Raw genomic sequence first — 27,519 nt, 5'->3', positions numbered from 1 at the left:
TAACTTCTTTTTTTTTATTGTTTTGCTGCACTGCACAGCTTGTGGGATCTTAGTTCCCCCACCAGGGATTGAACCCAAGCCAAGGCAGTGAAAATGTTTAGCCCTAACCTCTGGTTAACCATGGAATTTCCAGGATTAACTTCTTTTTGAAATACTTCATTCTCTAGGCCTCTGGGACACCATGCTCCCTGGTTTTCCTTCTACTTCACTGGGTGTTCTTTTTCAGTCTCTAATACTGGTTCTTCCTCCTCTGTTACCTCTAAATAATGATATGTTACACGGCTCTTTCCTCTGCTGCTGCTCTCTGTCTGTATTTTCTCTCTGATTTCATCCTGTCCCATGTTTTTAAATTTCGTCTATTGTCAGTACTCTGTACTAGTGGATCCAGATCTGTACTCAGTATGCTTTGTGGGCATCTTCAGAATGGCGAAAATCTTCAGTCACATGATGTACAAGATCTCAGTTGAGGCCAGATAAGGCGGTGCTCAATCTTTTTTGTTTCAGCTCTCATGCTGTAAAGTGAGTGTCCTTTTCACAGTGTATGTAGTGCTATATTTTTTGCATTTTTGTGTTTTTATTTACAGTGGCTTCCCAAACATAGGCTGAAGTGTTGTCTAGTGTTTTTGTGTGCAAGGAGGCTGTAATGTGCCTCACCAAGAAAATACCTGAGTTAGATAAGCTTTGTTCAGGCATGAGTTAGTACAATTGACTGTGAATCAATTAGATAAGATTTCTTTAAACAGAAACACATGTAAAAACAAGTTGTGTATTGATTGGTCGATGAAAATGTTGTGACCAGAGGCTCTCAGAAACATAACATTATATTTCCCCTAGGAGCAGTTGTTCAGTGTTTGCTGATTTAGTGTTTGTGGTGTCCTTGTAGAGCGTTAATTACTATAGATAATGAAAATCAACTGTATATGTTTATGGATCTCTTAAGTTATTTGTCTAAACTCCATACTCATATAATCAGCTCTTTTTCATCTCCACTTAGGTTTTTAATAAGCATTTAAACTTAATATGTCCCAAACAGAACTCCTGTTCCCTTAAATCCTTCTCCTCTCAGTAAATATACTGTTATTCTACCTACCCTGCTGCTGCTGCTGCTAAGTCACTTCAGTCGTGTCCGACTCTGTGTGACCCCACAGACAGCAGCCCACCAGGCTTCCCCGTCCCTGGGATTCTCCAGGCAAGAACACTGGAGTGGGCTGCCATTTCCTTCTCCAATGCGTGAAAGTGAAAAGTGAAAGTGAAGTCGCTCAGTCATGTCCGACCCTTAGTGACCCCATGGACTGCAGCTTACCAGGCTCCTCCCCATGGGATTTTCTAGGCAAGAGTACTACTGTAGTGGCTTGCCATTGCCTTCTCTGCTACCTACCCTGAGCTTCGTTCAAAAGCTTAGGAATCATCCTTCATTCCTATTATACCTGACACATCTAACCTATCAGGACGTCCTACCAATTCTAGTTTCCACATATTTTTTTAATTCAAGCATTGATTGCTTTCTTGTTTACAACTCTAGTCCAAATTACCATCTCTTATCTAGGCTACTGCAGTAGCCTCCTAACTCATTTCCCTGCCTTCACTCTATTCTCTCCACCCATGTTGATCCTCTGCAGAGAAGCCAGAGTGAGCTTTTTAAAGCATAAATCAAATTATGTCATTCTGTTGCGACCAGGATAAAATCCAGACTCCAAACCGGGGTCCCATAATACTCCCTGACATCATCTCTTCCCACACTTTGTTTTCTGTGCTCCCACCTCAGCCTTTGTCCTTTTCCTTAAGCATACTAAACTTGCATCATTCTCAGGGCCTTGCTGTTCATTGCTGCTTCTGTTTAAAATATTTCTCTTCTAATTTGCTTATGACTGCTTTTCTTCTCATTGTTTAGTGCCCCTATTCATTCTCTCAATATTATGTTTTTTTATTTGCATGTTTAATGCTTGTCCTCCCCTGATAGAATAAAATTTTCTCAAACCCAAGAACTTTACCTTTTTCACTGAGGAATCTAAAATAGTGCCTGGTACATATAGTATGATCCCAATTAACATGTATTGACTTAATTGAGGACTGTGATAAAATATCTTTCATGATTGGGAGAAAACTAATTAGGTTCTGAGATTTTTCTCTATGATTAGGCATTATATTTTATCTAGATCAGAAGTCTATGAGGTAAGTGAGTCAAGAAAGAATTGGAGTTAATTTGTTAAAAAATAAACTTAGAAAAAATAAAACCCTCAATGCTCTCTCCATATACACCATTAGTTTTTAGTTCTGAAATAATTTTCCAGTAAATAAATCCTAACTAGGTAGAGGAAAACATTAAATTTAGTAAGTAACTCTTTGATCTGTGCCTGGGATAATATGTGTTATTTGAGGCATAAAGATTGCCAGTTTTATCTATTTAAAAACTAACATGTCTTATTCAAGAGTATTAGCTGACACCTCACAGCTTACTTTTTTTACTTTTTATGGTAAAGTGATATTTACTGTGGTTCAGTGTCTCTGTTAAGAAGGAAGAAAGTGGGCCGTAGTGAAGGACAAATTTAGTTTATGGTTCTTAAAGCAGTTTTAACTTCATGGAGTTACATGACCACAGAACTGTTAGTCAGCTCACATTTTTATGGAGCTTAATCATTCATAAAGCAAATTAGTTCACATAGTAAGCTTAAAAATGGGAGGGTATGTAAGATTCATTTCTAATCATTAAGTTTTTAAAACGTTTATTTTTAATTGAAGGATGATTGCTTTACAGTGCTGTGCCGTAGGTATACATGTGTCCCCTCCTTCTTGAACGCCCTCCGTCTCCCACCCCATCCAGCCCTCTGAACTGTCACAGAGCCCTGGTTTGAGTTCCCTGAGTCATACGGCAAATCCCCACTGGCATCTGTTGCTCGTATGGTAGTGTATGCGCTTCCACGCTGCTCTCTCCATCCGTCCCACTCTGCCCGCCCCAACCCCTGCCATGTTCCCCAGTCTGTTCTCTATGTCTGCATCTCCACTGCTCCTCTGCAGATAGGTTCATAAGTACCATCTTTGTAGATTCCTTATATATGTGTGAATATGATATTTGCTTTTCTCTTTCTGACTTCCATCACTCTGTATAATAAGTTCTTTTTAAAAAAATAATTATTTTTATTGAAGTATAGTTGAGTCGGACACGACTGAGCAACTAACAACAATAGTTGATTTACAACGTTGTGTTAGTTTCAGGTGTACAGCAAAGTGATTCAGTTATATGTACATAAATATTTAATTTTTGTTGTTGCTGTATCTTGGTTTTTTGTTTTGGCCATGCCACACAGCTTGCAGGATCTTAGTTCCCTGACCAGGGATTGAACCCAGGCCCTCAGCAGTGAAACCACTGGACCACTAGGAAATTCCTCATATTTATCTACTTTCTTTTTTCAATTTGTTTTCCCTTTCTAATCATTAAGTTCTTGATTGATGTAGGACAACCGAGGTTGGCACCAAGCAGAATGGAGAGAATCCATACTTACAGAATCTTGGAGTTAAAAGGAGGTGATAGTCCTGTGAACCATACTATAGTTGGTTCTTAAACAATATGGGTGTCAGGAGTACTGACCCTCTGCATTCAAGAATGTGCGTGTAACTACAGTCAACTGTTGTATCCACAGTTCCTCCGTATCTGTGGTTCCTCTGTGTCTGTAGATTTAACCAACCTCAGATTGTATAGTACTGTAGTATTTACTGTTGGAAAAAATTCACATATAAGTGGATTTTTGCTATTCAAATCCATGCTGTTCAGGGGTCAACTGTACAATGAATAAATAAAGTGTAATATGGATTCAAACTGAATAATACCAAGATAGACTTTTGATGACATTTGTGGTGTCCTAATGTTCTTCAGTCATACAGCTTATACTCTCAAAATGCATTCTTTTCAGGCTGGCCCTCACTGCCATGAATAAATTTCAAGAAGCAGTTACAAGTTATCAGAAGGCATTAGATCTTGACCCTGAAAATGATTCCTATAAATCAAATCTGAAAATAGCAGAACAGAAGTTAAGAGAGGTATCTAGTCCTGTAAGTTACTAATGCCAAATAAGAGAAATATTTTATCATTCACAATTATCAAATTGTAGTGTTTAGAGTAATTCTCAGATGTAATTGTTTTACAGACAGGAACTGGACTGAGCTTTGACATGGCTAGCTTAATAAATAATCCAGCCTTCATTAGTATGGTGAGTATATTTCCTTTTCTGCTTTGCTGGCTCTATTTCCCATTAGAACTATATAGTTCCAAAGTGTTTAGAAACAAGTAAGAGAGCTTTTGCGATGGCAGTGGTAGCAGTGGTGGTATGATGTTATCGCTGAGGTTTTTAACCTACTCATGTACTATTTTGCAAAAAAGCCATGGGTGAATTTCAGGAAGTCCATGAATTCCTTGGAACTGTAGATGAAACTTTGAATACATATGGATATGTGGATTTTTCTAGGGAATCATATTTTTCATGAGATTGGCAAAGGGATCTGCAAATCTACAGAAGGCTAAAAATTATCTTCTTAGGTGAAAGTAACCCTAGGAAGGTATCTAGTATTTGAAGTATGAGGATTTTGGCTATTGTGGTTTCCTAAGCTCTTTTGGCTTTATTTGTCTGATCAGTAGGAGGAAGTAAACTGCTGCCAGTATCCTTAGTTTATAGTGTTTGTAATCTCTTTATTGTGCAATGTATTGTTAATACCATTTTTCCTAGTACCTCCTCTGTTTTACATTCCCACTCACTTTGTATAGTACACCAAAACTCCGTAAAATGTTAGTATATACATGATCTAGCTTCTCTCTGCTTGGAAAAAAAAAACTTTTTTAAAGATCCCTAAATACTAAATGTCTTTGATGAGAGATACTATTTTTCAATTCCAGGCAGCAAGTTTAATGCAGAATCCTCAAGTTCAACAGCTGTAAGTATACAGAAAGAGTATATTACATTTCTCCCTTGCACTTGTCAGGCTCCTAATTTGAGCACATTAGCTCCAAAATGATACCTAAATGTCAGTCAATTGGAACTTAAAGTCACACTCATTTGGCCTACCCAATGTGGGTATATCTACCTGCTTTCCTTGGCTGGTATTCTGCCTGTTAAAAATATATGCCAATTCATTGAAAAAGACACATGTACCCCAATGTCTGTTGCAGCACTATTTACAATAGCTAGGACATGGAAGCAACCTAGACGTCCATCGACATATGAATGGATGAAGAAGTTGTGGTACACATATACAATGGAATATTAGTCAGGCATAAAAAGGAATGCATTTGAGTCATTTCTAATGTTGTGGATGTACTTGGAGCATGTTATGCAGAGTGAAGTTAGAAAGAGAAAAAAAACAAATGTTGGGTATTAACACATATATATGGAATCTAGAAAAATGGTACTGATGAACCTGTTTGCAGGGTAGCAATAGAGGCAGACATAGAGAATAGACTTGTGGACACAGTGGAAGAAGGAGACGGTGGGACGAATAGAGGGAACAGCATGGAAACATAAACGTCACCATATGTAAAATAGATAGCCAGTGGAAATTTGCTGTATGACGCAAGGAGCTCAAACTCGGGTGCTCTGTGACAACCTGGAGATGGGATGGGGTAGGAGATGGAGGGAGGTTCAAGAGGGAGGGGACATACGTATACCTGTGGCTAATACATGTTAATGTATGGCAGAGACCAACACAACATTGTAAAGCAACTATCCTCCAATTATAGATATTTAAAAAAAAGAATATATGCCAATTTATCTCTTGCCTACTCTAGAATGTCAGGAATGATGACAAATGCTATTGGAGGGCCTGCTGCTGGTGTTGGGGGCCTAACTGACCTGTCTAGCCTCATCCAAGCGTAAGTTTTATTTAAAATAGAAATAGTTAAAAAAACAAAAAAGGTATTTTATGTTTTACAGTTTAAGTACTTTATGTTTTACCATTTGTCTCTAAGGTAAGGGGACCAGGCTTTCTTTTTAAATTTTTATCTTTTACTGTTACTTATCAGTGACCTCATTAGTTTTAAAAGTGGTTCATAAATTGAAATTTTCTGCCTGAAAGGCAGGAGTCCAGAAGATTGGATCCAAGAAAATCTTTTTTAGCAAATCAGATGACAAATATCTACTTAATGAGTTTTATGTACACATATGTATTTAGGATTTAGGATACTTTAATTCAGACTTTTGCAGTGCATGTCATTGCTAAAGGAACTCATTTTATCTTTTCTTTACTTGAACACATTACCTCTACCTCCATCCAAGTTGCTTAGGCTACTGTGCTTTTCGAATCTGTGTGATGCTGTTACTGGAAATGTTATATGAAGTGACAAATATAATTTTTTGTTTGTGATCCCAACTGTGTAAACCCAATTGCAATATGGCATTTTTAGAGTGATCTTTAAGTGGCATGATTTTTGCGATAGCTAACACTTGCAACTGGGAGGTACACACTCAGTAGTTTGGATTAAATTTCTGCCTTTCAAAAACTCAGTTAGGGTGACTTCATAGGCATTTCCAAATAGGTGTGACACCTGCTATATGAGAGACTGACTTGATTACAAGAACAAATACCTTGCATTATATTTGCACACATATAATAAAAAGCATATTCTTTTTAGCCCTTTGCTTATTTGTGGTTAAGCACTGGCTGGGGGAGGGGTGGATTTCACTCAATTCAGGAACTCACTTGTTAGCTTGGGTGTTTTTCTCATAAAGAACACTGCACTGTATTAATGGTATATGGAGGTGCTAATACACTTGCAGATAAGTCGAATCTAAAACTTGTTTTTATAGAAAAAGTTCCCTTTGGGTAGTATCCACATCATTTGCAGTTATGTGTTGGTATTGTGTGGTTGGAAATTCCCTAATTCATACTACTTTGCCTCTTTACTACAGGGGACAGCAGTTTGCTCAGCAGATACAGCAGCAGAATCCTGAACTCATAGAGCAACTTAGAAATCACATCCGGAGCAGGTCATTCAGCAGCAGTGCTGAAGAACATTCCTGACTTGACTGGGGCCCCTCACCCAGAATGCAGTTGGTGATGGCTCTCAAGTGTCTGCTGTAGATAGTGGCCAAAACAAAAACAAATCTAAAAAATAAATCTGTCTAGACAATAGGTTTATCACAAACAGGTAACATAACATGATTATGTTATGTTGACTTGACCATAACATGATTCCTTTGTAAGCAGGTGATCAGTAGCCTTGTTAAGTGCCAGTATAGCACTTAACTGGACACGGTTCCATTTTCAAATCTTCATTGTATTTGTATACTAGACTTAATAGCAGAGTATATTTATTGAACAGTAGGGCTGTTTACTGGTGAGTTCTCTACCACCAAATTCCCATAAACAAACTATTTGAAAGGGGAGAGAACTAAGAAGAAAGGATTCTCATGTTGACTTAGGAGAAATATACTTGCCACTGAGTAGTATCTTTGGAGAGAAGAAATTCGTTACTGGGTTTAGCTTTGATAGTGCTGTCAGTAGTGAAGATATGACAGGGGCCAGTACTGCCTTGAATGCTGCTTATTTTGTTGGGTGACAAAAATCTTAAGAGCTGGTGGAAAGCAGTATTCGGTGTTGTTTAGAAAAGAAAAAAATAGATGCTGTGAATGTATAGAAAGTGAATGTAGGGTGCTCAGGTTTTTGCATAGTTCTTAACTAATCTTGCCTACAGTTTGGTATAGATAACATTAGCATGGCCACTTATGCTAAGTGCATAATAAAATACATTTAGAAATCCTTAATAATATTGGTTAGGTCAGTTGTATAACTATTCAATTTCACTAGCACAATTTCTCTAGTGACCTTACCATGGAAACTTTCAAATATATATACATTTAAATAAGCCAATAGCTTGGCCCTTAAGGATTTCCTAAGTGGCATTTAATTATGTGCCTGCAGACACTGATTTTTTAAACTCGTAATTATTTGATGGGTTACAAAAAGTATGTCATTAACACTTCTTGTTCATATTCATCCTCTGCTATAATTTGGCTTGGCATGTCACTTTTATGCTTCTTCTTAATTTGATGCAGCTTAAACATAACACGGGACTTGAAATATTGTTCTGAAATTAGAATACATATTAGTTAGTGAAGAGAAGTGGCATTAAGTATTAGAATGGCTTTAACTAGAGTGATGGATGAGACTGTTCTAATTCCAGCTGGAATTTCTTTGGTTTGTTAATTATATAATTCGTAAAGCTGGTGGACACATAATGAATTTCACAAGTGTTGTGAAAGAAAACTGAAACAGTGATACAAAATTAAATCAGTAGTACTGATGACTGATTTAATTTTGTATTACTATAACTGTTTATCTCAAAAGGCTAATTATTTGGTATCTTAAAATTTAAAAACCAACTTTCCTTTCTTTCCCTTTGTTGGATTAGAACAGTTTGATAATTTCACTATAATAATCACCTTGGAATTCGTTAAAAATCCAGATTCAGGGGCATCCTTTCCAACTTTATCAGGTCCTGTAATAAGGTCTCGGAATCACCATTCCACACAGCACACCACGTGGTTCTGATGTAGGTCCCAAGGGCTCTAATTTAAAAGCAACACTAAGTTAGAGATTTGTCCTCTTTTAGGTGAGCAAATATCTAAAATGCCTGGGCTCAGGATACAAGGAAGAGCTACATGAACCTACAGTTCTTTTCCAGAAAAAAGTAGGACTTAAGTCTAAGATAAGCCTTCTCAATTGTCTCCTATATTGCACTTAAATCAACTTGGGTGGTGACCTAGTGGTTAAGATGCCATACTTCCAAAGATTCTGCCAGCCTACGGTGTGGGCAAAAAAAAAAAATCAATTCTTGCTGGTGTTGCACAAGAAAAGGTTCCTAGAATAATTATCTTGAATGCATTACAGATGCTTTCAAATTGGTAAAACTGGTAAGCCTCTGAGTAGGAAAATAAAGAGAATATGAATCAACAGTGTCAGAAGTGAAAGAAGGGGTATCACTGCAGACCATGTAGACATTAAAAAGATAATTAGAAAATACTGTGATCATCTGTAGGTCCGTATCCGTGAAACAGACAAATTCTTTGTAAGATACAAACTGCCAAAACTCACTGAATAAATAAGGTACCTCCAGAAAAGAAAACCACAGGCCCAAACTATTTCAATGGTGAATTATACCAAACACTTTCTATTAAATCTACACAATTTCTTCCAGGAGAAGAGGAAACACTTCCCAACTTCATTTTATTTTGCCAACTTTGATACCAAAAATCAAAGACATTATAAGAAAAAATACTTTAAAACAATGTCTTTACTAATATCTGTAGTTAAAGTAGCCATTCTTTTTACATGAAGTAATGTGAATTGGTATATTTCTTCCATTTCATTTTTCTAGTTTGTTTCTTTTCTAATGTATCTCCCATAACACATGTAGATAATCTATCCACTTACCTGTATTTCCATTCTGTTCAAGCCACTTTTGCTTTTTAAGTACTTTCATCACTTTGAAATTACCCCATTGCACGCTATTTCAAGGTTTTATGTAGCTGTATTGTGTTAGCTACTCTTAACATTATAAAGAATGCTCCAAATGTTATTTTGCTTGTCTGAAACAAGAGGGCATTAAAGTAAATCTTTATATACATTCTACTTAGGAATGATTGGTTTCCATTAAACACTTTTCATTATAATAGCTGTAATTGTTACGATGCAATGTAAAATTTTTTGTTGTTCAGTCGCTAAGTCATGTTTGACTCTTTGTGAACCCATGGACTGTAACACGCCAGGTTCCTCTGTCCTTCACCATCTCCTGGAGTTTGCGCAACTTCATGTCCATTGAGTTGGTGATGTTATCTAACCATCTCATCCTTTGCTGCCCCTTTCGCCTTTTGCCTTCAATCTTTCCCAGCACCAGGGTCTTTTCCATTGTAAATGTAAAATTTACAATGTCCTTTGTATGCAAATGACATTTCTACTTAATGTACCAAATTGTTTATCTAATTTTTATAATATGGTTTAAACAGATCCTTTCTAAGATGACATTATGTAACCTTTACTTAAAAATGAAGGAACAATATGTGTCTAGGTTATTGCTTATAAAAAAGGCAGTCTTTGTAACTAAGTCAAATTATATAGCAGAATCCCAAGTGACCATCATATGTTACTTTTAAAATTTGAATGGAGTGAAACAGAAGGTTCAGTCATGAGAAGACACCTTGAAAGCTACTGAAGTATCCAGTGCAGGGGCTATAAAGTCTTATTTCATCATTTAATCAATTGTACTCATTTTGGAGAAAAGACTGTCTTTGGACAAGACAATTTTACACTGCTTGCACTTTATTTTGCACGGACGTTTCATTAATTACCTCTTCAATTTAAGGGCAAATCTCATTCTGAATACAGCTTTCATTTTGGACAAAACAGTTTGTCATGGCAATAAATAATTATGCATTTAAGAAAAAACAATTTTTGTATTTGACTTAATGCATTTACATTTAAGCAGTTATATACACATGCTTGAATTTCAACTTAAGTTTTTATTTAACAGCATTAATTTGTTTTGTTTCAAAATATTGAAACTTTTATTACATCCATGTTGCAAAGTTGTTTATAGTCTTAATTTCCTCACTGTTTTGTATATCACATAAGTAAATTAATGTGATTACATGAAGAAACAGTTTTGTAATAATAATACATGATGTAGAGTTCAAAATCAAGTATCAGAAGCTGGAAATCCTTTAAGTATGCCTTTAAAAAGAAGTGGTTTATTTTTCAATGGGAAAAAATAGGACTTTCTTGGCTTAGAATTAGAAAATGATCAGGCTTCTTAGCTTAGAGTTATCAGAGTAATTGAGAGTTTAAGAAATAAAACCAATTCTGATCTGCTTTTAGTAACTGAAAGTTAGACCTTTGTGTTTGTATGCACACAAAAATATAGATGCCAATATGATAATTTTGAAAACAACTAGAAAAATTCATACTGTGTTAGCAAATACAAGATTATATGAGGACCACCCCAGTTGTTTTAAACTTTTTTTGTTGACTGAGGAAAAAAGCTGGTGTTAACGAAAATATTCCTAAATAATGTATGATGATAATTCTAAAGTTTTAAGAAACAACTGTATCTTCTAGATTGAGGTCAGCAAACTATGGCCTGCAGGTCAAGTGTGGCCAGCTGCTTGTTTTTGTAAATGCTGTGGTACAATTTTTTGCCTAAAGTGAAAGTTGCTCAGTTGTTTCCGACCTTTGCAACCCCATGGACTGTAGCCTGCCAGGCCCCTCTTATCTACTGAATTCTCCAGGAAAGAATCTGGGAGTGGGTAGCCATTCCTTCCTCCAGGGGATCTTCCTGACCCAGGAATTGAACCTGGGTCTCCTTTACTGCAGGCAGATTCTTTACTAAGTCACTAGAGCCTACTGGCTGCTTTTGTATTACAACCGCAGAGTAATTTCAACAGAAACCTCATGGCCTGCAAAGTCTAACATATGCAGTATCTGGCCCTTTACATGAAAAGTTTACTGACCGTTGTTCAAGATATCTGCTAGGGACACATGGCCTCAAATATAGAGCTTTTGGAGAACAAAGTCCAATGGTCATTTAAAATGAAAGAAAATCACGTGTGTAGAAAATATACAAATGTTCATTTGGAATATAACTCAAGATAAAATCAGTAGATGGTTCTTTTCAAAACAAATATTTAATATTTTTACTTTTATAGGAAAGAAATTTAAATAATATACTTATTTTTACTGTTGATCATTTTACAAAGGTGACAAAAATACAGAAAATTCTGGGTAACTCAATGAAAAGCGTAACATTGGACATTTTCTTCAACTTTCCACTTTAATGGCCGAAGATACCACACAGACTTGTGCAATGTCATCATATTCATATGTTCTCTTTAAGAATGTGTCTGTTAGTCTTAAGCCGGAGATGCTCTATTGAGAGAAAAATATAGACCCAAGTTTTCATTCATTGGTAATGACCAGAGAAAGAATGGATATAATAAATGTCTCTGGGTTAACAGTCCCTAAATACTGAAATTACTGAAAAGAGAGCATACTTGCAGTCCTTGTACTGAAGACAGTAGTGTGAGGGCAAGGCAGAGAGAGGAACTTGGATGAAGCTTTCCAAGCTGTCTTCCTGAAATGCCACACCAGTGGATAGAATTGGTATTGCACATTTCCAAAACAAGATCCATCGTTCTTTCACTGCTGGAGGAAATCAGAAAAATAGGAATAAATCTTGTTCCTTTCACAAAGGGATACTGCAATGTTTCTAAATCACATATTGCCAGTGAATTTCTTTTCATGGTATCCAGCTGAAAACCAGGAACAGAAATGAAAATCTATCACGTCGTTTTTATTTCACTTAAGACAGAATCGGGAAAATGAAAGGAGGTGGTTTTGTTCTGGGGTTTACAGTGGCACTGAGACTGATCTGCCTGTCTGGATGTAGGTCTTCTGGTTCTGTTATTGCACACTGGCTCCCTGATGCTGATCTGTTAAAGAGTTTTGCCATTTCTCTGGGAGACTTCCAGACATCTGTGTCTAATCTTGTTGCTATGTATCCTTCCTATTTCTGTTAGATACTCTGTAGGAAAGAGAATGAAAAACTGAGGCTGGTCCAGTGCTTTTTCTATTTAATCTATGTTCCTTTACCATGTAGTGTCTTCTCAGTCGCTTCAGTTGTGTCCGACTCTTTGTGACCCTGTAGACTGTAGCCCAACAAGCTTCTCTATCCATGGGATTCTCCAGGCAAAAATACTGGAGTGGGTTGCTGTGCCCTCCTCCAGGAGATCTTACCGATATAGGGATCAAACCCCTGTCTCCTGCACTGCTGGCAGATTCTTTACCCACTGAGTCACCTGGGAAGCCCTTACCATGCAGATAACGGCAAATGACTGGCAAGATTTACAAGTAAACTATTCAGGTATTCACTTGAAAAAGACTACTTCTCCTTATAATTGATACTACCAGTTCAAGTAAACTTATTAAGTTAAAAAAACACTTTTAATGAAAGTATGTGCATTGTTTTTAAAACAAAAACAAAACCAAAAGTTTCATAATGAAAAATTGTCTGCTACTCTACCACCATGCTTGACTTATTTTCAACTCTTTAAGCTCTTTTTCTCTTAGTTGGCTCTACATTTTAAAATAGTCATTTAAAATTTAAACTTGAATTTTAGATGTATTTATTTAATGATATTTAGCTTTTATCATTCTGTCTCCCCTCTAAAATCTGAAATGTTCACTGTGTGCCACAGACCAGTTTAGGTGCAATGCATGAATTTCCTCATTACATTTCACAAAAATCCAGTAAGAGTAGATTGCACGTATGTGTCTGTGTGTGTTGTGGGTTGGTGGTATCCCATTTTTATAGATGAAGAAACTGAAGATCTAAGAAATAAGTGCTTTTTAGAAAACTTATTTGAATTACCAAAAGGTAAAGTGAATACTCAAACTGTTATATCTTTATTTATTACAGCACTTTGTCATTTGGTGAATAACTGATTTTTTATAACTCAAAAAAAACACGAAACAAATAATCCAAAAGCAGACCCATAAAGGGTATATGTAGCACAAAGTTTTTATCCTGTGTGTGATTTTTACTGAGCTCCTATGATGTGGCAGGCACTGTACTTAGAATGCTGATAAGACATGATCTCTTCTCTTAAATTATTTGCAATTCAGTATGGAAGAGACTAGTGATTAATTATAGGAATATATCAGTATCACAAAAAAACTATATTACAATTTGCTATGATTATGTGTGAGAAGGTCTAGGAAGCTTCACAGGACAAGTAGGTATTTTGTAATTTTGAAGAATAAATGCTTCTTATCTTCCTAATACCATAAAGTTGTAAGAGATATAGAATTAAAAAGGATTATACTCAGACTATGATGATTTGGATTCATTACTGTGATATTATCAAAATGCCCCAATGGCAACCCACTCCAGTATTCTTGCCTGGAGAATCCCATGGACAGAAGAGCCTGGCGGGCTAAGGTCCATAGGGCTTCAAAGAGTCGGAACAACTGAAATGACTTAGCGTGAATGCACCAAATAGTACTACAAGGAGTAGCAAAGTGATAGGACTGGATTTAATCCTAGGTTTTTCTGGCCTCAAACCCTATGCTCTTTGCTTCTCAATAGCTAGATTATACTCTATTATCAAAGTCCTGTTTTCCAGTCTGTGGCTATCCCTTATATCAAATTCATAACTACTTTTCAGTTTCTTAATACTAAAGATACAGCTTAGGTATAAATATGGCTCAGAAAAATCTTATTACAGTAAATCTATAACGTATTATTCCGTAAGAACTTACTAGTTCATGTTGAGTAATCTGAAGTGTGAAAGGAGTATAAACAATGAAATGAACACAGACCTTGAAGTCAAATACACTGGTTTCAAACTCTGATCCCATCTTTTCTAGCTCTCTGAGACTGAATAAGCCACAAGCTGAGTTAGCTTGCTTTTGCAAAGAATGTGAATAATTAATACCTACCTCACAGGTACGGAAATAAAATATTCAAAAGTGCCTATACAGTTGGACCTCTAAAATGTGTAATATTAGCTACCAGATGAAGAACTTTACAGTATTCAATGGCAACATCAGAGAAGACTATATAGCAAGAGGAAACTTATAAGAAGATAGCATATTTAAAAGCTTTAAGAAGTCTCTCTTAGGTAAAAAAGAAAGGATATCCATCCACAAATATTGGCATTACCTGCAGTTTGTTATTTTACAAGTAATATGAAAAGGTTCTTCAAGGTTTACAGTATCTGGGATTGCCTCCAAAGACAACCTAACATCTCCATAACCTGGAGCCTATGAGAAAAAGAAATACAGTTAACACACATCTATTATAAAAACCTTTCCATTTTAAAAGAGTACCACAGTCCTACAGTTATCCATCCTAACTTCTTTTGCTGCTACTATTTGTAAAATAGCACTGGAGACCCTGACTGTTTTTGTTATAATTACTCCATGTTTAGTAAAGTTGAAATGAGTCTCATCAGTTCAGTTCAGTCGCTCAGTCGTGTCCGACTCTCCGCGACCCCATGAATCACAGCACGCCAGGCCTCCCTGTCCATCACCAACTCCCGGAGTACACTCAAACTCATGTCCACAGAGTCGGTGATGCCATCCAGCCATCTCATTCTCCGTCGTCCCCTTCTCCTCCCGCCCCCAACCTTTCCCAGCATCAGAGTCTTTTCCAGTGAGTCAACTCGTCGCATGAGGTGGCCAAAGTATTGGAGTTTCAGAGTCTCATAGGCAAATAGTAAAGCAATTTCAGGGGGTCTGATCTTAAGGGGAAGCTTCCAAAGATACTGTAGCTTATAGAAACGTAACTCTGCATAGGTAAGGTTATTGCCTAAACAGGCAGAGGAAGACACTGAAGTAACTGAAGAAGCAAATCACGTCTGTTTCACAAGATACACTGATATGGACAGACAGTAGAATCAAAATGCCATGGCAGGATGATAGCTAATGGCTATGTTTTAAACTAGGCCCAGTGGTAATCTCTCTCTCTTTTTTTCAATTTTTACCTCAAATACTAAAGGTAAATTTTAGAACGTATCTCAGAAGGTAATATTCAGTATAACTAGAGGATTCTGTAGCATATTTTCACTAGTACAAGAAAAAGAAGGCTGGTCGCTATCCATACTCTCAGAGTAGAAATTAGATAAAATATCCAGCCAGTGTTTTCAAGATAATTTGAGTGGGACTCACATGAGTTTCAGATGACTGACATTTTAAACATCTTTAAAAAAGGAATGAATTGAGTAGGTAAATACAGTATAAATCTAAGAGTTCCAAAACATTGCAAAAAGAAAGAGATAACTCTAATATAGTGGAAGTCAGATAACAATGAGCATGAATTACCACAGGAGGAAACAACTGATATGCAGTTATTTTAATTTGTTTTGTAAACTAAAAAAGTTCTTTATACGGTAGAAAGCCATGTATGATGGATAAATTAACATCTGAACATTTCCCATTCATATCAATACCAATTTTCTACCTAGGTATCAGTGAAATTATTTGTCTTTTATTCTCTGGTAATATTAATGCCTTTTATAGTGCTCTGATTTTTAGTGACACACTTAGGGAAATTTAACTTGTTCTAACTATCTGAATCCCCAACACACCAAGACCCCCATCAATGTTTTTTCTAGACTCACCATTCTTTGAAGTTGGCTGGTCTGTAATCTTCCCCTTTCACCTAGATTTGTTTTCCATACTATATCCAATTTTCCAATTACCGTTACTCCCTTAATGATGCCTGCTTTTTCTGCAAACTCCTTCTTGGGTTTTAGGCAGTATAAGTACTGGCGTGTATCCATTGGCTGCAAATATGCTCTTGACCCAAATGTAGTTACACTGAGGGGTGAAGATAGAGATGGAAAAAATTCTCTAGAATCTTTCAAAAGAAAAACCATAGCTGTGATTGTTCCTTTGGATAGTACCTGAATGATCTACCATCCAAAGATCAGTAGTTTCAATACAAATGAAAAGAACTTGAACTGAGAGGACTTACTTTTCTTTAATTTTTTTCAGTTGATTTGGAAAATCTTCAGATTCTTTATAATAGAATGCAATATATTATCTAAAGTATTGGACATATATCAATTAACTGAAAAAATGCAATAGAAATCAGAACCTTAAGTATCCTCTCCCTTTTCTCTAAAATTATGAACGAAAATAAAGAAACATACCATTCTAAACTAAGTAATCATTTTCAAAATGAATAAAAGGATCAGGCAAAGAGGGGAAAATTACTGTTTTCCTCTGTGGGGGTATGAGAGGCTACAAACTTTACTGTATTCTAACAAAATAAAGGTAAAATTTCCATTCTTGATTAATAAAATCAGGTATTTCTCCAGTTATTAACTTATCTATATTAATGTCGATCTTACATTTATTTATTCTTCTTTTTATAAATTACTCATAGATGTGTATTTCATTTTTGTAAAAAATTAAATCATCTATTCCTATGCTCGCTCCTTTTGATGTTGAGAGAATACATCGTCTTGAAACTTCCGGCTCACTCTAACTTCTCCATCATTCCTTCCCATGCCTCAATTTTAGCATTTGCAGGATAAAGGATAAAATGTTCCATATTTATCTCACTGAGTTATCATGAAAATTGAAAGAATAAGTGCTCCAGGTACAAATGGTGATGATCTTATTTTTATGTGAAAGGAGAGCTTGATGGACCATGAGAGACTTAAAGGGCAGTGAAATTATTTTAGAAGGTAAGGTCATGATGGCTATGTCATTACATTTGTCAAAACTCACAGAATGCACAACACAAAAAGGGGACACGAATGTAAACTGGATTTTAGTTAATAGTATCAATATTGATTCACTGATTGTAAAAAATGCACCAAGTTAAAATGTAAACAATATGGGACCCTGTAAATGGGGAGGGCACTGTACTTTCTGATAAATTTTTCTGTAAATTTAAAAATTCTCATAAAATAAAGTTTATTAATAAAAAAAAATCATAAATCACCCATGAGTAACAATGATAGAAAATTTCATGTCTTTTAAAATAAAAACAAACAGTTCACAATTCATATTTACCATTCTCCAGCTTGGTTGACTGAATTTAATTCTGCTACATTGTACATTATGGATGGCTCCAATGAAACTTTCTCCATAAACATGGGTGAGGTTGTAATATTCTGAATCTGGGCTTCAAGAAATACTTCATCAGTCTGAAAAAAAAAAATCCACCAAAGTATGATGGTGTTTAAAGTATTTACCTCAACAACAATATCTGACTTATTTGAAGAAAAAACATTAACCATAAATGTGATTAGTTCATGCCTGCAAATCAAAGTTATCACAATTAATGCAAGAAAAGAAATATTTATCCTAACATAATTAACAGGGGCAAAGTCAAGTGTTAGTCAACTGATAAGTTATCAAACAATGGATGGGGGATAACTATAATATTTTTTGTACTGACATCCAAAAATGTTTAACTGGAATTTCATTCACATATATCTTAAATTTTCTGGTAAATTATTAAAATGTGAAAATGCAATCTAGGATAATGAATACACCTGTGCACTTAGCATTTCAGAAATATGTTAATTAAGTCTTTGTTATACTATTTCAGCATAATTTAACTTAATTTTCATTATTATTTCAAATTAGATAATATAGTGAATAATCTATTTTATAATCTTATAGGATTTAACTTTATAAAGCAATTATTTTAGTGTTCATTAGTGATTTCCCAGTTTATTGTTAAGTGTATATTTAGGGCAAAAAAAAAAAAATGAGTTATACTTGAAATCTTTGAGCTTTTAAATCAAAGAAAAGGTACTTTCTAGTCTTACTGACAGATACAACAGTATTTCAGTCATGGGATAATTTACATATGTACTTTTACATAATTTTTAAAATTCCCTAATTATGCTAAACATTCTTCCTTTTATGCTATTTTGTTATTTTTGGGGGTATATAATTGTAGGATAACAGACAACTTGCCTCTTTTTTGATACAAACTCATATATATAAAATGGTATACTAAGGATATTCTAGAATTACTTTATTCAAAAGTTTCATAGTAATATATATATAGAAATAAAAAAAAATAAACTATGACCAAAAAATGTTGGCACTTAGCTTTTTTAACACTAAATCCAGAAAAATGGAAATTATTTGCAAAAATATAATGATGGAATTATAATTTAACGTATTATTATCTAAAACAAAACAGATTCTTTTGTCCTGGGTACATGTGCCCTAATAACACAGAAATACAATGATTTATCAGTTTAAAAGAAGGTACACATTCAAAGGCCTTTTGTTATTTTTTCTCAAAAAAAAAAACCAAAAAGTAAATATATCCCATCAATCCATTGCTTAAAAAAAAATAACCACAGACCCACATTTCAAATTTAAAAATTCAATTTCTGCATAAGTTTAGAAGAGCTTAGATAAAATGAAAGGAAAAACAAGCAGCATAATGGAAAATTAAGTTAGTTTGAACAGTTAGTATAAAGTTACTTGACATTTAAAAAATTAAGAATTCAGTGCTAAGGCAGTTGTTTTTATTGTGTATATGTTATAAGCAAATGTTGCTTATATTAAACAGAAATTTGAAAATATGATTTTAACCAACTTGGGAAAATTTAATTTTCTTCAGTTTACTGTTAAAGGGCCATCTTCACCTGACCTAGAATTAAGACTAAAACCACTGTGCATTTGAAGATGAATTTCAACTACACAGTTCATTCAAATATGTGAAGGATCATAGGATATTTTATGTTAAGATGTTGAAGGCTATTTAAACAAGGCTTTAACAAGGCCTCTTTTAAAAAATATCTACAGAAAACATATTAAAATAAGAATATAATTGTTTCAATATGACAATTTAATCTTTGACGTATATTTTCTCATATAAAGACAATCAATATAATATAAAAAGTACAAATTATATACATATTTTCACATAAGTATATTCACAACTAACTTTGTTTTTCCACTATGTTTTGTATGGAGAGATTAATGAGGCAAAGTCAAAAAGTGGTAAGTAAGAAAAGCATATAAATTTATAATAAAAAATCAAATTACCACAGAACTGAGGTCACTCTAATGGAAAAATAAAAAGAAAAATTAGAAAAATCAGATTAAATGTTAAAGGAAAAGAATAACTTTAAAATAAAATGCATTTCTGCATTTTTTAAATTTACTAAACAAGACAGCATTAGTAAAACAAGGACATAAACAGAAAGTAACACAAAGAAATATGACAAATCATTTTTCTAAAAAGGTGAAACTGCTAAGGTTAAATGAATAGAGAAGAACAATGCAGGTGAACACTTAAACAGGAGCAAATATTCAAGGGCATATCTTGGGCGAGAGAGGCATATCCCATGCCTTTCTAATTCTTTAAATTCTTACCACTTTGTAATTCTTCATAGATTACTTAGGATGGGTATAAAAATATCTGCCACATTCAGGACAGATACTGTATAGTTTCTTCTAAATTTATCTAATAATGGGATCTTACACTTCAGGGAATGCTGAACTAGACCACTTCAAACAATTGAGAGTTAACAGATTTCATAGTTCGTCTTCTCATATATATATATGATCTAAAGTTGGAGAAGGCAATGGCAACCCACTCCAGTACTCTTGCCTGGAAAATCCCATGGGCAGGGGAGCCTGGTGGGCTGCCGTCTATGGGGTCGCACAGAGTTGGACATGACTGAAGCAACTTAGCAGCAGCAGCTAAAGTTACTTATTTCCCAAGGGCCATCTCAAACGTCAGCTCTTTCATCAAACATCAAGCTGGAAATTATTTTTCACCTATATTCCCAGAGTATAAGTACACTTCATGATCAGGATGGGTGGGGGTGCTTACACTGTGATATCAAGTCATATCAAGTGCTAAGTCACTTCAGTCATGTCCGACTCTTTGTGACCCCATGGATTGTAGCCCACCAGGCTCCTCTGTCCATGAGATTTTCCAGGCAAGAATACTGGAATGTGTTGCCATTTCCTTCTCCAGGGGATCTTCCCCACCCAGGTGATTGAACCTGGGTCTCCCGCACTGCCGGCAGACTCTTTACCATCTGAGCCACCAGCGAAGCACTGACGTCTCCTCCACTAAATCTAAGTGCTATGAGGATAGGGAAGATGTTCAGTTTATATTTATTTCTCTTCAATACCTGGCATAGAGCACTGTACTCAGTAGGTGACCAAAGCTTTGAAGCCTAGCTTCTTATGTCTTTTTTTTCCCCAGCAAAGTTTTCTTATTTTAGAAGACTACAACAAAGTTTCTCACAAAACTTGTTCTCCTTTTGGTGATTCACATAGTATTTTTAGAAGCAGCATAAAAAAACATGTTTGTGACAAATGTGGGGGTAACCATAGTTGTCAGGTAAGGTCTATGGAATAGTGTAATAAACTATTGATACTAGTGCGCTTAACTAACTCCCAAATTTCCTAGTTGGGGTTAACAGAATCTGCTTTATGCTACAGGCAGGACAGTATTAGTTTGCCAAATAGGCAATACCAAATATATTAAAAAGATTCTAAATGCTATTTGCTCACTCATTTTTAAAGAACTGTCACTTTCAAAAGTTCAGAATTTTATGAACATTTTTTAGCTGAAGTTTGTTGGCAAAGTCTACATTAAAGATTATGTCTTTATTTAATGTTAATTGAAAAAGCAAAATTGTTACTATGATTATAAGAACAGAATATTATATATAAATGAGTAAAGACTGAAAGAGAAAACTTGTTAATGAAGAACCAATTACTTTTTGCTGTGGTAAAACTGGATTTCTTCCTTTCTTCTTGGGGAATATGTTACTTTTATGTTATTTATGGAATTATTAGCAATTTAAAAAAATTTGCAATTCACCCTTAATATTGGTGTGATAAAACCAATTGACAAGTACCCTCATGTACCACCATATTTCAACAAAGAAAACTTAAAATAGTTCAGTATGTGCTTTCCTAGGAGTCAATTACAGAAAAAAAAGACCCACCTACATATTTGTTTTTAATTTTCCAAACTATTTTTTCTAATAGAATAGTTACCAATCTCCCCTCATACTATGAATGAAATCTTTCCTAGCAAATAATAAAGACCATTTAAGTACATATATTATTGATAACAAAAGAAGGTAGAACAAATATGTATTATCCCAATTCTCCTATCCCTCCCCACACAGAAACATCAACTCTTTAAACATCTAATAATCTCCTGATGAGACTGAATCCTCCCATCAAATACTGATATGTATACTCTTCACTACATACTTAATGTTCCACTTGCAGCTCTGCTTGGAACGCCTTCACTGCTCTCACACTACATTTCCAGCACCTAGTCCTTCTAGACTCTGAGGCAGTTCTCTTTCTTTACAATGAAGCTTTCTTAGACTACTCCAAAATCTCATTCCCAGAGTTCCTGTAGCACATTTTTTTGTACCAGTCTCTCTAGTTTCACTACATACTATACTAGTAACTTTTTAATTTTATGCACTGTTTTCTTTTCTCCTGATAGGTTTTTACTTCAAGGTTAGGTTCCTTATCTTAGATGTTTCAGTATGCCCAGTTGTAGCACAAACTTTATAGTGAATAAGAACTCTGAGATGCTGATGGTAAAAATAATATTATCAAATTTGACATATGACTACAAATTTCTTATCACCTGGTTTTGGAGTAATAGACATAATTTGCATTTCAAAATGCTGTATTTGAATATCTCTAAGTTTATCATTATGATCTGAAACACATGATTTTTCGGGGGTAAGAGGCCCATTGGGAAATCTGTTTGTTCTGGAATTCTAGATACCAGGATAAAACAGAATTTTATAAAAGAAATTCAAGCAATAAAACCTTTTCCTTATGACAAATTCTTTTCTATATCTTTTGTTAGAACAGAAGATAATCTTCTATTCTAAAAGTTACTCCTTTCTATATTTTTAGAAATATAGAAATATAGCCAAATTTGTTTCTCCTAAGGAGAAGTTCAAATCATTCACTAAACTTAGCAATCTCACACTGACTTTTCATGACAAAGAATTTAATGTATTGAGTTCTACTTAATATTTTTATATATAAATATTAAATATCTTTTGCAGGTTTAGATCTATTCAATTTTTACAATATCACAACCACATTTATAAATATTTAACAGATTGCTAATGTTTTTAGACAGGAACAACAACTATTAAATGGAAGCATAGGGTCATCATTTAATGAAAGGAGGTGAAAGCCTCAAAGTTAATGAGAATAAAAATCAAGGCATATTGATTCCATGTAAATTGAAAACAGCAGATTAAAAAAGAACTGCAGTGAAATTAATCACTTGTGATTTAACTTTATGCTTATTTTTCACAAGTAATTTGTAGTCATATCAGCAATTTACTCTGATATGAAAAGAAATATAATACATGAGAATTTTACTCAGATAAAATCTTAATGTTGAACATGAAATCCCATTAAGTGCTCAACACTTACCTCTGCATTGTAAAATTTGGTTTTCACATCCAATGGTTTGAGAACCTATTTGAATAAAGCATACCAATCAAAGAAGATTATTATCATTTGGCCATTTATTTTGCTTATTTGTTTTAAATCGTGGGTTTAAGCTTGTCAAAGGCATTTTCCAATTTTAATTGTAATAGACTTTTCAAATGGGTATGCAATATTCTTATAAAAACAAAAAGAAACAAAAACAATCCCAAAGGCATTTTTAAAAAAGCTAGCATAATTTCTTGACTGGGTGACAATTACATGAGTTATATGGATTTACACTTCATAGTATTTTGCTAAACTGAACACATAAATGTTTGTGTATTTTTCTCTATATATTTCACAAAGTATATTTATCAAAATAAGCAATCAAACCTTTTATTTTCTTTTAAAAGGCACGCAAAATCTTAAACAGATGAGTGATAACAAAAGCAATAACAACAAAGCAATAGCAATTTTTTTCTTCCTATCGATGGTACGTTTTCTTCCACATACAGAGGAATGAAAAATATATATAATGTCATATCTAGATCTACATAACTGTATATGGTCATCTCATTTCCCTATCCATACACACAGATGTGTTAAAACAGTGGTTTTAAATTATTCTCTGATTATGGACTTTGAAAACTGTATTAATAAAAACTTCTAACTGCAATTTCAGTGACTCATGATTTCTCTGAAGGAAGCTTGGTTCACTTAACCCAAATCAATAACCCTTCATTTAAATATTTCTTTAGAAATCTGATATTATTTACACTTATTTTGTCTGGACTTTACAGTCATTTTATCCATCTTCTGGATTCTTGCATGTTTTGTCAAGGCATGAAAACCAAACAGTTTTTTTTTTAATAAAAACATTATACTGCCAATGATAATTTCTCTGTTTTAACTTACTTTAGTCTGACTTTAGATTGCCAGTAACATGACAAATTAAAAAACAATAGGGTATTTGCTTTATTTGGAGTCTGTTTTTACTGCAGATAAATAGGTGTAATTTCCTGGGGGCGGGGGTGGCAGAGAAAAGGAACCTAAACACAATTTACCACCATCAGATTTAATACCTGAAACTTGAAGAATTTTCTAAAATACATTTTTTCTCCACCCTGAGTTGTGTAACTCACTGCACACACCAAGCTGAAACAGAAAGATGTCTTAATGATTTCTGAATCATTTTCAATTTTCTCTAATACTTAGTCTACTACATTTCAACTTTATTAACGAATTTGGAAAATATACCAATGACGTGAAAGTGTAGTCAAGTGACCCTACAGCAGGAAAAAAAGTTTCAGTAGATATAATTCCATGAACAAGAAAGCTATGATTAGTAAAATAAGATACACCATTTTTAAAGTCAGAAGTCAGAAACTTTTTCTTCAAAAAGTGAAGCATGATCCAAAATAAATACCAAGATAACTAGACAGTTGAATATTAAAAATAAGTTCACATAAACAGGAAGAAAATACAAATTTTTTAAAAAATTCCAAGATGAGGAAAGGCTTTCTAATAAAAATCCAATGGAAAGGATGACCTCTACAAATTTACAAACTGGATAAATCAAAGACACTAAAAATTTAAAAACGGACAATATATTGGCATAAAAGGCTTCTAACAATATCAAGCTTTGTAGGCATAACATTAATATCTCACTTAAAATAGGAGAAAAGAATATATATATAAATCACAGTACCATGATTCACTAAAAAAATGTGAAAATGTTCACCCTTACAACTAGTCGAAGAAACAAATTACAATAATGAGGTAAGATTTTTCCTCATCTTAGGATCTGGCAAAAATTCTTTCCAAGACACCAAAGCTTATACCAACCACAGAATATATATTAGTGTTAGCTGCTCAGTCATGTCCAACTTTATGCAATCCCATGGATTGCCTCCTCTGTTCATGGGATTCTCCAGGCAAGCAAACTGGAGTGAGTTGTCACTCTCTTCTCCAGAGGATCTTTCAGACCCAGGAATTGAACCTGGGTCTCCTGCATTGCAGGCAGACTCTTTATGGTCTGAGCCACCAAGGAAGTCCAGAATATATATTAAAAAGTGCCTAAACAGAGCTTGTCACTAAAATGAATTAAATGATAGATAATATTATATGTACTTCTTTAAGACAAGAAAGAGAAACAGAAATGGTGACGTAAGAAGAGATGAAGAGAGGCTGCTGAGAGATAATTAACAAGAATAGGACTTTGGGAATCAACTATATGTGGGAGTGGTAAGGCAGATAGAGAAGTTTAAAATTACTTTAGGTGGCTCTGAAATGTTCATTTTTGCCTTTCAGACAAAGAAAAACAGAGCATTCACATTCAAATACCTACACAAGCCAGGGATACAGAATTTGACATTTCTTTTTCTCTCATAATTTGTTTATTTTGGTTCTCTACTTTTGAACTCTCAGGATAGAGTGTATTTAAATAGTTAAACCCAGAACTGAAAAGCTGTGAATTTAAAAATAAATGTTATTAACATCAGTTGTTAGCATTTCAAAAGAATAAACATACTCTAAAAGTACTTTTAGAGTACTACCTGGGTTTTAAAGGTTTGCAGCATGGATTTTTATTTTTCAGTCAGATTGCAGATGCAAAAATAAAACTAGAGATAAATGAAGATTTTTTTTTTTCCCTTACACAATAAATATTTTGTTTAAAGTCTGTTTCTGGCAAACATGTAAACATGGCACATAAAACTCCTTCTGAAGTAATTTTACAGGCTTGATAATGAGTGGAAATAAAGCAAAAATTTCAAATAAAGGCTTTCGTAAGTAAAAGCCTTTGAGATGTAATAAAATTAATTCTTACATGTGTGTTCCAATTTCCTTTACTTCATGGTGTATGACATCATCGATACAACAATCGGGTTTAAGTTCAGCCACTGCAGCGTTAGAGGCTGAAAGATTCAAACGCTGAGAACTTGTCTGAAGATCAGCCTTGAAAGAAAGAGAATAAAATACATGTGAACTTGGTTATCTACAGGCTGTGGGTGAATACGGGTAGAAGAAATAGGGGAACAGGAAAAAGGCTGTAGGGATGAAAGGAGAGCGACACTTCTCTGTACACATCTCTCTGTATAGAGGTCACATTTCTCTGATGCTGAGAAAAGAGTAATGGTTCATACAAATGCACACCTGAAAATAAAATCAGCCATGAAGTAGGGGGAATCCAAAATGGAATCCATACAGCATCAAATGAACCTAACTCTACTGCAAATGAACACAACCATACCAAGAGTAAAGGAAAAGTAAGAACCAATTTAAGTTTGGCAAACAAAAGCTAAAAACAAAACGAATGGCATACAATGTTTTACTCTCGAACATCTGCTTTTCGGCAAGGGGACAGATTAGTAATTCTAAAACTTCTATGTGTACACCAGGATTAAACAAAAAATATATACATTATGGGTAGCAAGAGACAGGTTTCTGACCTTTGGAGACAAAAAAGTACAAATAAGAAAAGTGAGAAGGCTATAATGAAACATTTGGTACTGGACTGGAATTTGGGGCATCCATATGAACCTATGGTTTTAAAATGTATATATATACAGATGGATATTACAGAAACACATACAGATGTGGACACATGTGTTAGCATATAGCACTAAAAGGCAAACATTCAAAACAACATTATATATCAGAAACCAACTGATCTGTAGAAGTACAGATCAGCATTAAAGGCATCAACTAAGGAGAAGGCAATGGCACCCCACTCCAGTACTCTTGCCTGGAGAATCCCGTGGACGGAGGAGCCTGATAGGCTGTCCATGGGGTCGCGAAGAGTCGGACACGACTGAGCGACTTCTCTTTCAGTTTTCACTGTTATGCACTGGAGAAGGAAATGGCAACCCACTCCAGTATTCTTGCCTGGAGAATCCCAGGGACGGCAGAGCCTGTTGGGCTGCCGTCTATGGGGTCGCACAGAGTCGGACACGACTGAAGCGACGTAGCAGCAGCAGCAGCAGCAAGGAAGAACCAGTTTCTCTAACTTAGCAACCTGCCCCCACTAAGTTACTTTCTACCATATTCCCTGCTAATTTCTTTTGTAACATTTATTAAAATCTGTAATTACGTTATGATTTTTTGTCCACCTGTTTTCTCCCATCTCCCCTACTAAAAATGTAAGGTCTACTGAGGTAGGACCCTCTTGTTTTCTCTTCTTCACTGCTATAACATGGTGCCTGGCACACAGTAAGTAATTAATAAATGTTTGTCAAATAATGAAATTATGATAAAACTTCAAGGAAAATGTCGAGAAAAAGAACAGATAAAGCAAAGATCACATTAAGTCACAGGGAGTGGAAACGGTTTTGTCTGTAAGAGCTAAGACTTTTAAAAAGATTTTGTTTAAAAAAATTCAGTTAAGCTTTCAGCAGGAAATTCTAACCTAACATTCTTAATGCAGGCAGTTCAAAGTGGGATGTATACTAGTGCTCTCTCTTTTGTTATTATATTCAGTTACTAAACAGTAGTAGTAGCTCACATTTATTGGGCCCCTACCATGTGCAAGGCCCTGTTCTAAGCACATTACTCATT

The 27,519-nt window shown here is 34.7% G+C and overlaps 2 protein-coding genes across 6 annotated transcripts in view; one reads left to right on the top strand and one right to left on the bottom strand.

The window, feature by feature from the left end:
• The window catches only part of SGTB (small glutamine rich tetratricopeptide repeat co-chaperone beta), a 48,311-nt gene extending 39,877 nt beyond the window's left edge, over positions 1–8,434 (top strand). Inside the window, exons 7-11 of one of the 2 annotated variants that reach the window (XM_088827730.1) lie at positions 3,909–4,035; positions 4,143–4,205; positions 4,886–4,923; positions 5,774–5,857; positions 6,894–8,434. In XM_088827730.1, the coding sequence (XP_088683856.1) occupies positions 3,909–4,035; positions 4,143–4,205; positions 4,886–4,923; positions 5,774–5,857; positions 6,894–7,005 (424 nt within the window). In that variant the 3' untranslated portion in view covers positions 7,006–8,434. Of the gene's footprint in view, positions 1–3,908; positions 4,048–4,142; positions 4,206–4,885; positions 4,924–5,773; positions 5,858–6,893 lie in introns of both variants that reach the window. The other variant, XM_055421984.2, reaches the window with a different exon arrangement.
• A 1,586-nt stretch (positions 8,435–10,020) lies between these two features.
• The window catches only part of TRAPPC13 (trafficking protein particle complex subunit 13), a 33,127-nt gene continuing 15,628 nt past the window's right edge, over positions 10,021–27,519 (bottom strand). The window contains exons 5-13 of one of the 4 annotated variants that reach the window (XM_055421980.2): positions 25,793–25,920; positions 24,048–24,120; positions 22,969–23,013; positions 19,567–19,584; positions 17,563–17,696; positions 16,158–16,356; positions 14,699–14,799; positions 12,030–12,180; positions 10,033–11,904 (exon numbers count right to left, since the gene is read on the bottom strand). In XM_055421980.2, coding sequence (XP_055277955.1) covers positions 11,797–11,904; positions 12,030–12,180; positions 14,699–14,799; positions 16,158–16,356; positions 17,563–17,696; positions 19,567–19,584; positions 22,969–23,013; positions 24,048–24,120; positions 25,793–25,920 — 957 coding nt within the window. In that variant the 3' untranslated portion in view covers positions 10,033–11,796. Of the gene's footprint in view, positions 11,905–12,029; positions 12,181–14,698; positions 14,800–16,157; positions 16,357–17,562; positions 17,697–19,566; positions 19,585–22,968; positions 23,014–24,047; positions 24,121–25,792; positions 25,921–27,519 lie in introns of all 4 variants that reach the window. The other 3 variants (XM_055421981.2, XM_055421982.2, XM_055421983.2) reach the window with 3 other exon arrangements.

The sequence above is a fragment of the Moschus berezovskii genome, chromosome 18, assembly GCF_049115385.1.
Source record: "Moschus berezovskii isolate FMDL1 chromosome 18, NW_MosBer_1.0, whole genome shotgun sequence".
In the NCBI taxonomy this organism is placed as follows: Eukaryota; Metazoa; Chordata; class Mammalia; order Artiodactyla; family Moschidae; genus Moschus; species Moschus berezovskii.
Note: the sequence above shows the minus strand (reverse complement) of the source record. Positions and strands in the feature narration are given on the sequence as shown.